This window comes from Sesamum indicum, linkage group LG12, assembly GCF_000512975.1.
Source record: "Sesamum indicum cultivar Zhongzhi No. 13 linkage group LG12, S_indicum_v1.0, whole genome shotgun sequence".
Classification (NCBI taxonomy): domain Eukaryota; kingdom Viridiplantae; phylum Streptophyta; class Magnoliopsida; order Lamiales; family Pedaliaceae; genus Sesamum; species Sesamum indicum.
Window position 1 is genome coordinate 872372 of NC_026156.1, and position 15264 is coordinate 887635.

The 15264-nt window shown below is 34.7% G+C and overlaps 2 protein-coding genes and 1 non-coding gene across 7 annotated transcripts in view; 1 reads left to right on the forward strand and 2 right to left on the reverse strand.

Annotated features, from left to right (window-relative positions):
• LOC105174879 (GDSL esterase/lipase At5g55050) lies at positions 4160-6735 on the forward strand. Of its 2 annotated transcripts, none has more exons than XM_020698510.1 (5): positions 4160-4703; positions 4884-5008; positions 5374-5607; positions 5763-6037; positions 6121-6259. In XM_020698510.1, the coding sequence occupies exons 1-5, from the start codon at positions 4430-4432 to the stop codon at positions 6128-6130; spliced, it is 918 nt and encodes a 305-aa protein (XP_020554169.1). In that variant the 5' UTR covers positions 4160-4429; the 3' UTR covers positions 6131-6259. The 2 variants fall into 2 exon arrangements, with proteins under 2 accessions (XP_020554169.1, XP_020554168.1); XM_020698509.1 differs by having other exon boundaries at positions 4165-4703; positions 5763-6012; positions 6121-6735.
• TRNAF-GAA lies at positions 5277-5349 on the reverse strand. The gene has a single exon. It is a non-coding gene; the product is annotated as a tRNA-Phe (tRNA).
• Positions 6461-15264, reverse strand: part of LOC105174877 (DNA mismatch repair protein MSH5) — a 13828-nt gene continuing 5024 nt past the window's right edge. For 2 of the 4 annotated variants that reach the window (XM_020698506.1, XM_020698507.1), the window contains 22 exons: positions 15027-15083; positions 14167-14268; positions 13986-14030; positions 13038-13115; positions 12876-12926; positions 12714-12795; positions 12045-12118; positions 11842-11941; positions 11482-11578; positions 11278-11367; positions 11125-11189; positions 10973-11031; positions 10200-10276; positions 10012-10098; positions 9788-9849; positions 9640-9701; positions 8818-8871; positions 8632-8717; positions 8220-8251; positions 8113-8136; positions 6980-7095; positions 6461-6900 (listed from right to left, as the gene is read on the reverse strand). In XM_020698506.1, coding sequence (XP_020554165.1) covers positions 6814-6900; positions 6980-7095; positions 8113-8136; positions 8220-8251; positions 8632-8717; positions 8818-8871; positions 9640-9701; positions 9788-9849; positions 10012-10098; positions 10200-10276; positions 10973-11031; positions 11125-11189; positions 11278-11367; positions 11482-11578; positions 11842-11941; positions 12045-12118; positions 12714-12795; positions 12876-12926; positions 13038-13115; positions 13986-14030; positions 14167-14268; positions 15027-15083 — 1587 coding nt within the window. In that variant the 3' untranslated portion in view covers positions 6461-6813. Of the gene's footprint in view, positions 6901-6979; positions 7096-8112; positions 8137-8219; positions 8252-8631; positions 8872-9639; positions 9702-9787; positions 9850-10011; positions 10099-10199; positions 10277-10972; positions 11032-11124; positions 11190-11277; positions 11368-11481; positions 11579-11841; positions 11942-12044; positions 12119-12713; positions 12796-12875; positions 12927-13037; positions 13116-13985; positions 14031-14166; positions 14269-15026; positions 15084-15264 lie in introns of those variants that run through there. The other 2 variants (XR_002288186.1, XM_020698508.1) reach the window with 2 other exon arrangements.

The following is a 15264-nucleotide window of genomic DNA, read 5'->3' on the forward strand; positions in this document are numbered from 1 at the left end:
CCACTTTCCACACTTTCTCTCTCTATATTTCTATTTTATATTTTCTTTCTGTCTTTTTCTCTCACTCCATGGTTTGGAGACTGGTATGGTTCTACCTGGCTCTGCTTTTTCCTCTGTTTGTTGTCCAAACCTGGGTCTGGAGCTGAGGCTGGGAGAAAACCAGCGAAACGGCGTTAGTGGCTGAGAATGACGGCGTTTGGGTTGGGTGCCGCCTAACCTTTCGTCAACCTGCCGGGCTCAGACTTTTGCAGATATTTCTGTGCAAAGTCGCAGCGCGTGTTTGCAGTGCTCATCCTCTACGCGCCATTCCTTCTGTACCGTACGTACCCCTGATTATTTTTCTAACATTTGCTTTTTTTTTTTTTTACATGATGATAGTGCTCGATTATTCAAACTGCCTACGATGACGGCCATGCGGTTTCAACATTTTCAAACCAATTGTATGTCATTAGCGATTTTATCAAATAAATTTTGAAAATTAAAATCAAAAGTATGATTTAGTGTAGCTTTAGACGGTTCGATTTCGATGGTTTTAAACACTTGTAATAAAAACAAGACATTAAAATTAATAAAAAATAACAAGCTAACAATACATAATTAAAATAAAGATTAAATATATTTGCATTTCTGAATTATGCAATTTGTCTTATTTACACCCTTAAAGTATGAAATGTAACAATAAAACTATTGACAAAATAATTTGAAATTGATAAGACTAAAATGCCCTTTTCACTCACCCCTATACTTTTTTATTCTACTTCCTAAAATAAATTTTATTAAAATATCTCCCCTAAACTATTTTTAGTGATTTCAAATTTAACTCACATTTTATTTTAAAAATAATTTTTGTAATTTATAATTTTTTATAAATTATGAAACACAAAAAATATTTATAAGCTCAATATATGCAAATATATTTTATAAAGTAAAATAAATTATATTAAGAAGTACATGTAAATATGTGTCAATACATAATGCATATAATATTATAGAAAAAGTATGTTATATAATTTATAAATTTTATTCAAGTACATGTCTACATAATAAAAATGTATCACTTAAAAAAATATAAAATTTTATATATTAATTATATTATAGATATGCATATTTTACAGCATATATATATTCAATGAAATATTTTAAATTTTTATTGATAGTTAATTTTTTTAAAAAAAAAGTTCAATATACATAACAAATACTGTATAAGCAAAAATTATGTAAATTTTTACCAATTGTGTGAAAAGTATAAATATTATAAATTTATGGAGTTTATACAAATTCTATACTCAGTATAAAAATTATAAATTTTAGATAGTATTTATTTTAAATAAAAAAATTATAATAATTGAAACTATATTGAGGAGAATGATCGTAATAGAAATATTTTAAAGGTGTAAATAATTAAGGGCATTTTTATCATAAAAAATTTAGTGTATATTAGGAGCTATTTTATTACGTTTCATAGTCCAGGGGGTGTAAATGCACTTTATTCATAGTATAAAGATGCAAAGTGTATTTAACACTTGGAATAATTAAATCAAATACATAATAATTTAATGAGATACATATAGCTAAAATTTGAACAAAATGTAACAAATTAAAGTCCAACCCTCTGTCTACAGATAATTCTATAAAATTCTCTTTTAATTTTATACTGAGCTAATAATTGAAGGATATGGAAAGGTATGGGCCTGCGGCACCAATTTATAAGCCCAAATAAGGAAGTTGTAGTGGGCGAGGTAAGTCTGAGCCCAGTCCAACAAGCCCAATAGAGTGTCTTTAGCTTTTCGGAAACTATGGTTTTCTCAAGCTTTTTGTGTACAAGTTGATCAAGAATTGCTTCAAACAAGTTCATTTCATTTCATTACATGTGGCTAGGGGTGGCAAATGGGTGGGTTGGGTCGATTTTCAATCGGGTCCAAACGAATTAGTCCAATATTGGTTGAATTTGAAATGGATTTAAAATAACGAGTTGAAAATAGATCAGGGTTGCAAATGGGTCGGGTTGGATCAATGATATCTATTTATTATATTTAATGTTTACAAAATTCAAACTTATAGATAATAATAAGATGACAATATTTTAATCCAACATGCAATATAATATAATTAAATGATAATTATTCATTATTTACGGACTGTAATCAGGTTACATTAAATATTTATTTGTTAAATATAAAATAAAAAGCTCATAAAATATTACAAAATACCGTATTTTTCGAACCAAATCATGAAATGAATAACCGTGCAATCAATTTCTCTATAATTATTTCTAAAATTGAATTGTGGATTTTCAACCTCAATAATAATAGTACGTGTTAGTTCATTATAAAAATTTATTAAATATTGATACTTGATATGTTCATTGAAATTTACAATATAGTTGTATACTGTCAATTTATTAAAAAAAATAATGGTCACATATGAATTGCAAGTATCCTTCACTTTCCTTTAATTTTTTTTTCATTAATTCAATAATTTACTAAAAATATTTTGAGAATTTTGTTTCTTATAAAAAATATGAAAAGTTAGAAATGTAAAAGTATTTAGTAATATATCGTATAATTAAATTAATTTTAATGAACTTAAAATTCATCATCAACTCATATACATCATTAATATATTTAAAATTTATATTTAACTCACTTAAAACTCATCACCGACCAAAAAATATATAACACATGAAGCGTGTTATAACAATTTTCTGAATTTCTTCTCTATTAAGATTTAATACTGAGATTTAAATGATTGGGAGAGAGAGAGAGAGAAAGAGTTGATAAGAGCAGGCAAATAAAGGGGAGTGATGTGCATGTTGTTGGTGGATGACTGATGACTGATGACTGTATGAGCTTCTCATAGACCAGCGGATCACACAAAATGGAATAATGGCTTCAAGTGCGATCGATCTTCTTTCACATATTTCCACTATCTTTTTTTTTTTTTTTTTTTCTTCTTTAAGATAAATATTCTATATTTAATTAATTCAAACTTATAATTTTAAATTTATTTGTAAAACTTCAATCTTAACTTGAACTAATAAATTAAAAATATTATTGCACTATCTTTCACATATATGTATATATATTAATGATGTGTAAACTCTCTAATAGCTTCCACTTAAAGTATATATACGGATGGTCAAATCGAGCTTGGGCTACTGACGTCTTATGGCTGCTTCCAAATGAAGAGGCAAACATTATATTTCTATGGCCTACCGCGCTCTTTTGGCCTCGTGTGTGTACCATATATGGCGTGAGCGTAATATTAGGCGATTTGATATAATACATAGAGATACACGCACTGTGGGTGCGTTAGTGATTCGAGATGTGCAGCAGAGGATTCTTAGTGTAGAATTACCTTGCTATTAGCACTTGTACACTTTACTGCTTATGGCGGATTCTTTGGCCTGTCGAGTAAATCGCTTAGATTAAGTAAGTTGTATTGTACTATCGTATTTATTTTTTTACTTAATGAAAATTATCTTTACAGAAAAAAAAAAAAAAGTATATATACAGACATGTGGCATGGCTATTTTCCGTCCATAAATAAGAAAAACGACTTACGAAAACTTAAAAATCTCGAAATAACTCACGTAGCTAAGCCTAAACACAATGAATCGACATATTGGGAATTTGGGTTTGGCCAATATTGATGTGTATGTTTGTCTCTTCTCATCATTCAAAATATCGGAAGTCGATGGACATATATAGGCCCAGAATGATATGAAAACACGATTACAAAAGCTGCTAGTGCGACTCCTTCCACTTATATGTATTCAACACCACACAAATATATTATCGATTGGTCAACACTTGTACAACTAATATTTCATTCACACACATACTCATATATACATACAACTTTCTCATCATAATTCTACATCATTTTCACATTGAATCCACTCTATATTAATGCTTGTAATTGAATATATATATATATATATTAATTAGTAAAATGCCATCAAACCCCATGGAATAATAGCCAACAAAAAAGCTTCCAAGTGGATCCATATCTTTTACAGTCACTCCCAGGAAAATTCAAGAATCAGCAAACAAACCAACTCAACAAATAAAAACGATTAAAAATTTCACAAGGAACAAAACGCGCTAAAACCTACTACTGCACTATACATTTATCACATTTTTCCATCCAACAATATAACAGAAACCCTCATCCAATACAATTTCACTGCAAAAAATCCCTTCACAACGCACACACATATGTAAAGGTCAAATATATATAGAGATGGGCGGACGAAGTTTCTCCATCGCAGCACACAAAACAAACTCAGCCCTCATCAATTTTTCTGCTCGTTCACATCTACTCATCATCACCCTTCACATTTCTCCATCCCCCAACATATATATAAACTACACACCCTACTTGTCTTAATTATTCCATCATCGCAGCATTCAAATTTCATCACACAATGGCTTCTTTCTTCATGATGCGATCATCTGCATCCTCGTTTTCTTGCTCTATTTTTCTCTCTTTTGTTCTGCTGTCTTTTTGTGCTGTTTCGAGGGCTCAAAGTAGTGTACCGGGTATGTACGTGTTTGGGGATTCGCTGGTGGACGTTGGCAACAATAACTACTTGGAACTTTCTATAATTAAAGCCGATTTTCCATACAACGGCATAGACTATCCGGGTGGCCAAGCAACCGGCAGGTTCTCCAATGGCAAAAATGCTGCTGATTTCTTAGGTATATATCATGCATCTACCTATTACGTACATGTATTTGTTTTAATTACTTACATGAGAATGAAATGATTAATGTATATGTGGTCCTAAAATATCTACTATCAATATTAATTAAACTACGACTTATAATATCATGACGTCCATTTATTAATTAATTTGCATGTGTGATTGAATTTGACAGCGGAGAAAGTGGGGTTAGCAAGTGCGCCGCCGTATCTGGGGCAGCCTAACGGTGTGTTTGTGAAAGGGGTGAGCTTTGCTTCGGGAGGAGCCGGAATCTTTAACACCACTGATGAAAGCCTCATCGTAAGTGAACTCAACTCAAATGGTTTGGATTTGTTGTTGTGTGAGTATTTACGTACAAAAATTCTTAATACGGAGTGCGGCCCACTTAATTTCCATGATATTCTTTTCATGAAGCTGGGTGGTGGACACGTAATTACGGATATTTTCAACTACTGCCAAATAGTATTTATGATGAAATTCATGAAAACAACACAGAAAGATAGAAAGGAAATTGGACTTTAGTTTTAGGTACAGATCTTCAGTCTGACGCTAAAAAGATGTTAAAATATGCGGTGAGCGTGGATCGAACACGCGACCTTCAGATCTTCAGTCTGACGCTCTCCCAACTGAGCTATCCCCGCTTCTTGATTTTCTTATAAACGCAGAAGCATACAATTCCATTACCGCATCAACTGGGACATTTCTCCACCGTGCGTCAGAGACTAGCCAAAGAATTGGGATCTCATTTAGAGGACCACTTATCAAAGTCGCTCTTCCCCGTCGTTATTGGGAGTAACGACATTATCAACTATTTCAACACCGGGTCTGACGCTTCTCAGAAATACTCCCCTCAGGAGTATGTCACTCTAATGGTTTCCAACTTCAAAGAATTGCTCAAGGTACAATAGCATTTTACTTCATACACATGAAACATCAGACGCTCACTCCAAAACTATGATTCATATCTCTTTTACATGCATATCAAAAATTGAACTTCAATCACACACATTCTGATAAGACTATTAACAGCTTGAGTGATCCTTTTCAAACTCAGGGAATGTATGGTCTAGGAGCACGCAAATTTATAGTCACTGGGATAGCCCTGATCGGATGTGCGCCCAAGGTAAGATATCCCACCCCCACCGGTGAGTGCAACAAAGACGTAAATTACTGGGCCAAAAAATACAACGATGAGCTCACACTGATGCTGCATGAATTGAAATCGGAGCTCAAAGAATTCCAGTACTCGTATTTCGACACATACGGTGTCTTCACTGAGTTTATTCAGAATCCAGCAACTTACGGTACTGACTCAAACTTACTACAATGGTCAGTTTATTGAAAATTGTCTAGCTTCCTTTTCCAGTTATGATAGAACGTTCTTTACATTGAGAATATGAATTGGGCTTCAGGGTTCAATGACACAAAATCCGCTTGCTGTGGACTGGGAAAATTGAGGGCCAAGTTTCCTTGCACGCCGCTTTCGCTGTTTTGTTCGGACAGAAGTGACCACCTTTTCTGGGATGTGTACCATCCTACAGAGGCAGCTGCTCGCATTTTCATTGATGTGCTTTGGAGAGGTTCAGGAAATTATACATTCCCCATGACCGTTGAGGAGCTGATTGCTATTTAATAATAGAACTAGGCAACACATTTTAAGTGAGAACATGTGCGATAGGTGCTTCTGAAATAGAAACAACTGGGAATTTCATTGAGTTTTCTACATTTGAAGTGTCTATATATATATATATGTTGAAGAAATGAATTGCATTATACCCAATAAAATCTGAAAGCAGCGACTTTGATGATTGGCGCACAATAACCTTCTTGTGTCTAACGTTCCTGCTATGCTGAAGCTTTCTTAAAGAAAACACAATTTTAGCAGAGAAGAAAATGAAGGGTAAGAAGCAAGAGAATGATTCTCTTGTACAGAAGGCGTAGAGGACACAACTGTGCATTTCAAGAACATGATCGTTACTGTCTGGCTGCATTAAGATGCCACCAAAAACAAAACAAAAAAAAAAAAAGAGATCTCAAACTGCATTAATACTCTACCAGCGTTTGTACACCTGTCGAATGTGGCATAATCCGGAGTTCTTATGCTTTCAATGCTGAGAAGGTAAGATATCTTCAAAGAAAAGATGCAGATTGCCGTTTGAAGTATCAAAAGCTAGCATCTTTTCCACAGCCTCCTGCAGTTAGTATGCACACTTCATTAGGTGTTGAAAAATTTAAACTGGCTGACTCAATTAAAGAGCATGCAAATTGCACCTTATATTGCTGATCCTGTGCCGATATATTCTCATGGAGAAGTCTGTCAACATTCTTGTTGTCTCCAGTAGCAATCAGTATAGATGCTGCCCTTTTTACAACTTCCTTAGAAACTCCTAGAAATTTAGAACATCAGAAAACTTAAATTGAAGGAAAATATTTTCGTTGGCCTACCCATCCCTGCTCTTACTCCCCAAAGCAAGTCGTTAGGGGCCTTATACAGGATATATACTAAGGCAAAAAAATGTCCTACAGGATTCCTTGAACTCCAGTTACTCCTGAATGCTGACACAATAGCTAATTCAAACTATTGTGAACATATGTATTGCTTAATGTTGAATATAATAGGATGAGCATATTATTGTTTTGATGTCAAGTTCACTTGTGAATAAAGCTACCATAGTTCATGCAAAACTTTTTCGTTATTTCACAAGCTTTTCTCTGCTGGAAACAATCATACTTCCGTTAAAGCCCAAAGGTCTGAAAGAGGTAAAGCATTTCCCAGATAGAATCTTCACCCAGCTGAAAAAGAAGAGCTTTTTAGTCTCTCAAACAGGAAAATTTACTGATGAGAAGTAGGCGCAGTTGGAAGATGGTAGCTGGCATCCCCAATTCCTGCTAACCGTATTCAATACCAAAACTACTATCCTACCAGCTTCAGACAATCTGGTACGAGCTTATCTTCCAAATTCTTTAGTTGTGAAGAAGTAAGAATGGATTAATAGTCTATTTATGATTATGCATGGAGGGACTATCATATCATATTCACCCTATCCATCCACCAAAAAGTGCAGGTTCCTGCCGCTTAAATAGTGATCAGTTCAGATTTAAGTGGTCGGACAGTAGTATCTCCTTCTGAGACCATTACAGGGGAAAAAAAAAAAAAAAAGATTCGTTTCTTTTTCTTAAAAGAAATCCCAAAATTTAGGTATGAACATGATATACAACTAGTCACTCAAGGAGTTGCCACCAATATAATATCATAAGAGCTTCAAGTACGAAAATATCATTATTAGCTTTAACTTTGATAAATGTGAAAATTATAGGGTAAGAATTTATACCATGATCCTGAACCAAATATATTTCATGACAAGTTAAATTCCCAGCTTTACAAGACAATATTAGAAACATACCTGCAAGTAATGCACAGTGTAATCCTGCAAGACAAATTACAGTAATTGACTTTTGGGTAAACAAACTGTGAATCTGTATTGGCTTCAAGAGATGGTTCAGCACTCACCATAGCTAAGATGTGCATGTCCAGGAACCAACCTGCCAGGCACAAGATAAGTAAGATGATTTACAAAACCTCACAAACAACACATGGCTGGACCCACGTGCTAGGAACTCTGTAGTAAGAAAGCAAAGAGTTGACAACAATATTCAGCAGAACAATCCCGATACCCCAACTCATAGTATTATCCTAGCACAATACATCCATTGTAGGAGAAGGAAAATGTTTTATACATCACAAGTCCAGATGACTGATATCAGTGCCCTTATAAACAGAGAGATTTCAAGAAGAGAAACTTAATTACAGCCTTAGAATCCATGTGTTCTGTACATGAGGAACCATGGATCAAGATAATTAATTTGTCTCGTTTATTTAAAATAACATTAGATTCTACATTATATTAAAAACAAAACAATACCTATATAGAAATACAATGTCTTCAACATCTGTGCATTTGTCTTCTGGGCTTAGCACACTCATGGTGTAATACTTGATCTTGCTCGACTGTAGGCATTAAATGATGATGTTTGTAGCATAGAAGATCTAGACAGTTGTTCAAGCTCGAATTATGTGAAATATGAAGTATAAGCACAAATTCTGCTACCTCCAGTAAACAGCCACTTTCAAATATCTCACTCAAGTGAGTAGACAGCATAACCTGCACAAAAGTGGAGAATCCTGATATGAGAGGCAAGTTGTCACTTAAATAGACTTTGACTCCCCAACAAAAGGAAATAGTAAAAGGCCTCCTTCAGGACAGTGTACAAAAATTGACAGTGGTTTCTAAAAATTAACAGGGTTAAAACTTGATGATACTGGCAATCGTTTATCATAAATATATGAAGTTACTCCTAAAAATTACATCTAAACAACTAGTGCACATACTTTCACATTAGCGAGAATAAGCCATGCGCAAAGCTTTGATGTAGTGTCATTAACTCTCTAGGAAAAATGGAAAGGAATATAATGAACGCAAATGCAGAAAACACTCTTTGATGGGTTAGGCCATTTTAAATCTATTTATATCTCCTAGCCAAGAAGGCAGCTACTCGAGCCCCACATATGCTTTATCCAGTAGAAACTCTCATTAAACTCATCCAAAGTTGGTAATAGCAGGAGCACTGACAACCTGATAGACAAAGAATACATCCCTTGCCAAGTAGTCCCTCTGTCCCAAAAAGAAACAGATCATTCTGAGGATCACATTTAAGAGTTGAAAAAGGAGATTTGTGTATCTTTGAACTATTGCCTCAAAGTAGTAGCTGAGGATCGGTGATTCTGTGAGATCAATAAAGAGGGTAGGCACTCATTTCATTTCATTCACAAAGGGAGTCTTATTCTGAGATATCCAAAAGAAAATAGGGGCAAAATTTTAATGAATTACTGTGCTTGAAGCTAGGATGTCGAAAGGCTGTAAATATCAAACCTTAGGAGGATTATCGCATTTAGCGAAATAATTTATGGTTCCACCAAGGAGACCAATGCCGTCTGTAATTGATATGTAGGAGATGTTAGACACCAGCACCAGCAACCATACAGTCACTAAGAAATCATGCATTTTCAGAGTAGCTTACCTTCAGATAGAGTTCCTTTTCCGAATTCATCCACCAGACATAAAGACTGATAACTTGCATGCCTGGAGATAGATGAAAGTATACAAAAATATTAATAAATCTACTCTATAAGATCATCCATGCTACAGGTTTCAGTCTCGGTCATTAATACCGTCTTGACACACTACAATACAAGACAAAAAAGGCCCGGGAAAATTCCAACTATCTGTGATTTTCTAGCATACCTCAACATCATGCCCACTTGCTGGAGGTCAATCATAAATGTTGATTGTTCTGCGGTCATAAACTTACTTCCCATTGCACAGAATATCCTAAGTTAATGAGTTCACAGCATTATTGCAAATTGGAATAAAATAAACTGCCTCATGAGAAGGATGATCGAGTGACAAGATTGGAGAAGAAAAGATGAAACCTATCAGTTAAACCCACTATAGCTGAATCTGCTGGTACAAAACTTCCAATGTGAGAGAGGAAAACAATCAACGCAACCTGGAACACACAAGTGTACACATAAAAAGTGGATAAGCAATTGCATTATAAGTGAAAATGCTATTTAGCCATATAAAATTTTCATGCTTTCTAAGACAATACCAGGTACCAAGTTGCTGCATATACGAATTACAGATGGGATAATGATGAACACAAGCTTTGATAAAACAAACAGTAAAACCATCCTTGGTTTGTTTATCTGCTATGCTACTAAGTGTCACCAAACTTGCTTATACACATCTCCTGGTACCTGATTAACCATTTATGCATGCTTTTCACTTTGTCGAATTTATCCCATGAAATTAACTATTTTTCTATGCGTGGACCAGATCAATTTTAGATGGTTGATCCCTTGCAGAGCCCTGACTAAAAGGAACAGACAAACTATAACAAAGAAAAGGAAAAGAAGAAATACAAGAGTGGTGATAATACAAGAATGAAGGATTCGTTGGAGCTGCACAAAGAAGGTAAACACTTAAGTCTGTATATGACTGTGTTAAATAGACACCTAAAAATATGTCCAGACTGGGAACAATTAAAGGACATGAAAAAAAAAAAAAAAAAGGAAAGGAAGACGGATTATGCCCAGAGGATGATTGAGGATGTATTTAGCTTCAAACAGAAGTTAAAATCCTACACGAGGAAATCTAAGGAAATTAATTTTCACCGGAAGAAAGGAAGTCAATTCTTACAGACCTGCTTTATGTAGATACTTTTCCCCGAATAATTAGGACCAGTGATGATATTGATTCTTCCTGGTGGGCACAAGTGCATGACTTCTCCTTAGTAGCCAACATGAGTGACAAATCTCGATCCAATTAATTCAAAAGCAAAGTCGCTACAAGTACCTTCATCCAGAATCTTCGTATCATTGGGAATAAATGTATCAACTGTCATTTCCTGCAAAACATGCCTGACAGGTAGCAATAACAAAGCTTCATAACATCTTAATGGACATAAATACAACGAAGGTATAGCTTATTCTGCATAGCTGCTCAAACCTTCCATTTCTTATATCTAGCACGCTTTCTGAAGTCAAAATCGGCCTCACATAGTTGTTCTGGCGAGCAACCAATGCTAATGACAAAGAGCTACATGGTAGTCACATAGTGATCAGAACAAGGAGTAGCATAGAAGGAAAAGTACAGGGACAATCAGGAACCTGAGCAGTAAAATGGAGTGAGCAGAAACTGAAGGGTTCTCACCAATCAAGCTCAGCTGTAAAAGTAACAGCTTTGAGTAAAGGATCAGAGAATTGAAGAACGTGAGTGACGAGATCTCTGGTAATAGCTCTCTCCATGTCTACAAAAAATGGATCAGTAGAAAAAGAGAACGGAAGCATCAGAGACAATGAACAATAGCACATCAAAACAAGCAAGCGGCAGATGTGTGCCATAAAAGCAGAACACTCTCAAGAAGAAAGCTACTATGAGTAATTTGCCTGCAGTTCATGGTCAATATCAATACAGTACTTATGCTGCTATAACATGTAATGTTCTTTGAGAATCAGCAATAGCCCCAATTAGTTTTAGGTTGGATGCATGTAAATCCTTCCTGAAACTTACCCAAAATTTTGTGATATATATCTCCTAGAAGGTCATCCAGTTCTCTTGTCTTTGCAGTGCGATAGAAAAACTTCTTGGAGTCTCCATCTTCATCAGAGAACTAGAATTTTACCAAACATAAGCATTGCAAATATCAATAAGCTCTTTGTTGCACAAATGATAAAAATGCAAGGTATATATTTATATATAAGTGGATTACTTACAGCAAATTCAAAATCCTGAAGTTTTTCTAGAATGTTATCATTGAGTTTGTCTTCAAAAATGCACATTAAGTAGCCTGCATCATATATCAAGACAACTTTGTTTGAAAGCTCAGGCGCATCTGAACAAAATCTGGAAAAATTTGTCTTCTGAAACTCAAAAGGTTACATAATATTCAAAACAATATATAGTTGGATTCAGTCCCTTCATCTGAAATGAGTATATTCTATCCAGTTTCATTGATCTTTGATTCCTCAGACCTATTCCAAGTTTAGAAATCTGCTGAATCATGACAATTGCATATACTTATTTGTTTCAACCTTAAGTTTAAGAAGGAAACAAAATAGTTTGCCAATTTATAGGACTAGATGTCTCTCTCATAGCTAGTAAAAATAAGTGGTTTCCTGTATCATCAGTTGGCTTTTAGTTTCTGGAGTGCATAACCTCATAGTGAAGCCATTCTTCAATATAAAGATGGAAAAAACTATAGAAGTTTGGTGCATTCCCGGGAAATAACAAATGACAACCAACAGGGAAAATCAAATTGTAAATGAAGTCAATGGAATAACCTCAAAGCCCAAAACTTATCCTACTGAAACCATACAAAATTAGCATTGACTACCAAAAGCACCACGACAAAATATAAAGCCACCATATAAGCTCAAACCAACCTATCTGGTGTATATAAACGATACAAGGGATGAATTTCTCCCCAGACATATGAGGTAATCTTGCGAGTTCCAATGATGAAACCTGTAAGTGCAGGTATTTTCTTCACATTGAGTATGTGTTCCATATTTTATTCAAACACTATGACTGCAGAAATATAGCACCTCTTCCAGAAATTCTGGCAATTCCTCGTATATTTGCCTCAGCTCATCCAACTGCATGGAACAAGGAACTAAAGCCACAAAGGATAGCAAGACACTTGGAGGAATCACTTAAAGATAGAGATACTTCCTTAAAATCAGTCTAAATCTATGAAGATGTCTCACCTCACCACAAAAACCATCTTTCACTATCGTGTCATAACCCTTATCTTTACTTCGATTTACATCTATAACTCCCATGACCTACAAAAGGCTCAACCAAACACAAAAATCAACAAATGAACAATACATGAGGAAAGAACTAGAAAGTTCAGAAATTATTGGATTACAAGTTTGCAAACTCAGGAATAACTATGAATGCAAAATCATGTCCCTGTAACATATGGGCTCTTGATTAGTCAGCGAACTGATAGGTTGTCCTTAATCCTTTCCTAAGGCCATCCAAGCATGAGGTCCTATAGGCTAAAACTAAGGGCCCATTTGGTTGTGTTTTCAATGAGATTTTTTCCACTTTTTACTATTTGGGTAGTTGGGATTTTGTTGGTCAAGCCATTTTCATTGAGAATGCATTCTCATTTTAATTCTCAACTTTTTGAAATTATAGGTCAAATGGGTTTGTCATACTTGTCTTATCTTGTCAACATGTCTTTTCTTGCTTCAAATCAATTAAAATTGTTTCAAATGGCAAGACTCACTTTGATTATTTATAATTTTACATGTTCAATCAATTTCGTCATCTGTCACATCAAAAATTTTAACATTTTTAATACCTATATTCGACATCAAAAACCAATAAAGCATTTCTACACATTTCCAATTGTTGGAAACTGAAAATGAAAATGAAAACACAACCAAACGGGCCCTAAAATTTCATTTTCAAATACCTGATATGCCACACAGAGGATCATGTCAGTAAGTTTGCGGTGAAAATTAAAAGTTACACTAAATACTCGATCACTCAACTCCTGATTACAGCACAATGGTTATTCATATGCAGTCCTTAAGGGTTGAAATTGGAAGCATTACAGGAGGTCAACAACCAACTATGTCAACAGAAAAAGCTTAAAGTTAACAGAGAAAGAAAACATAAAATAGATAGAAATCAAAACACACCAGCTCATATACATAGGCCAGATCAGTAGACATGTAATGACCAGCCTGCAATGTAATATATGCAAGACAAATGAATAAAATCAGTGATAAACTACATAAAGAAGTCAAATAACATGGCAAAAAGAAGATGATGACATAAAATATTGTTTGAATTAATGAAGAGATTAATCAGTAGTTATACCTTCTCAATGATATCCAAATTTAAATGCTTCAGTTGCTCTCGAAGTGTTTCTGAAATCCCTACTTCAAATATCTTGTTTATGTGCAGCAGTGAACATATGCTCTAAAAAAAAAGCTCAATGTTTACATTTATAAAGGAGGCAACAAGAGTGACATGACATGTAATAAAAAAGGATAACAGGAAGAATAACACATATGGGTCACCCTATCGGCATCCGATGTGACGGTTGAGTGATGTTGCCACATCAAATCTTATACATGTATATGTGTTGTTGCATCATGTATCCATTTGATCTAGATCTCTTATAACACAGTTTCAACTTCAATTTTCTCAACGTGTCAAATGCACCAGCAATCAGGCTCAAACAGAAACTAAATAGACAGTGTGCTCTAGATACTTAGTTGTGCCATTTTATGTGCTTTAAAACTTTTGGACTCATCTCATATGCCACAATTCTTAGAGTTGCATTTCGTTTCTTTCTATATTCTGGCTTGACCTTCCTCAAACTCTTGGCAAGAAAATCACAACGAAAAGTTTCCTTCAAATCTAAGAGTGGGAATAAAAGTGCCTGAGGCATAAAGAAGTCAGTCAGCACATAATCTGGTATCTAAATCATTTGCAATCATGATAAATGCAAGCTGAACCATGAACCACCTCCTTTAATGCAGATAAATGAAGCAAAAGCAATGGGAGAGCAAGAAAGAGAAAGATGAATCAAATTATTGCTTCAAAGAACCCTCTATATAAGCATTTTCTAGATGAAGAAAGCGATCAACCCCAGAAAAGAAGCAGGGTTTGCCATCAACTTGTCAGATTATTAAATTTTTTACTTTGTGAATTGAGAGAGAATAAAGCCATACCTTAAGAAATGACGTCCAGTCACTACTTGTACATACAGAGCTTGGAGAATTGATTTTCTTTAAAAAATTCAAAATACTGGAATTAGAACTGAAAAGATAAGAAGGCGTATAGAATTTAGAGAAAACAATGCATCCTTCAGGGCTGGGCGATAATTGCAGACACCCGTCAACTTACAGAGGGTATTGCACTTACCACCAAACTATCAATTTATGCAGACAACTTCCCTACCTTTGGAAA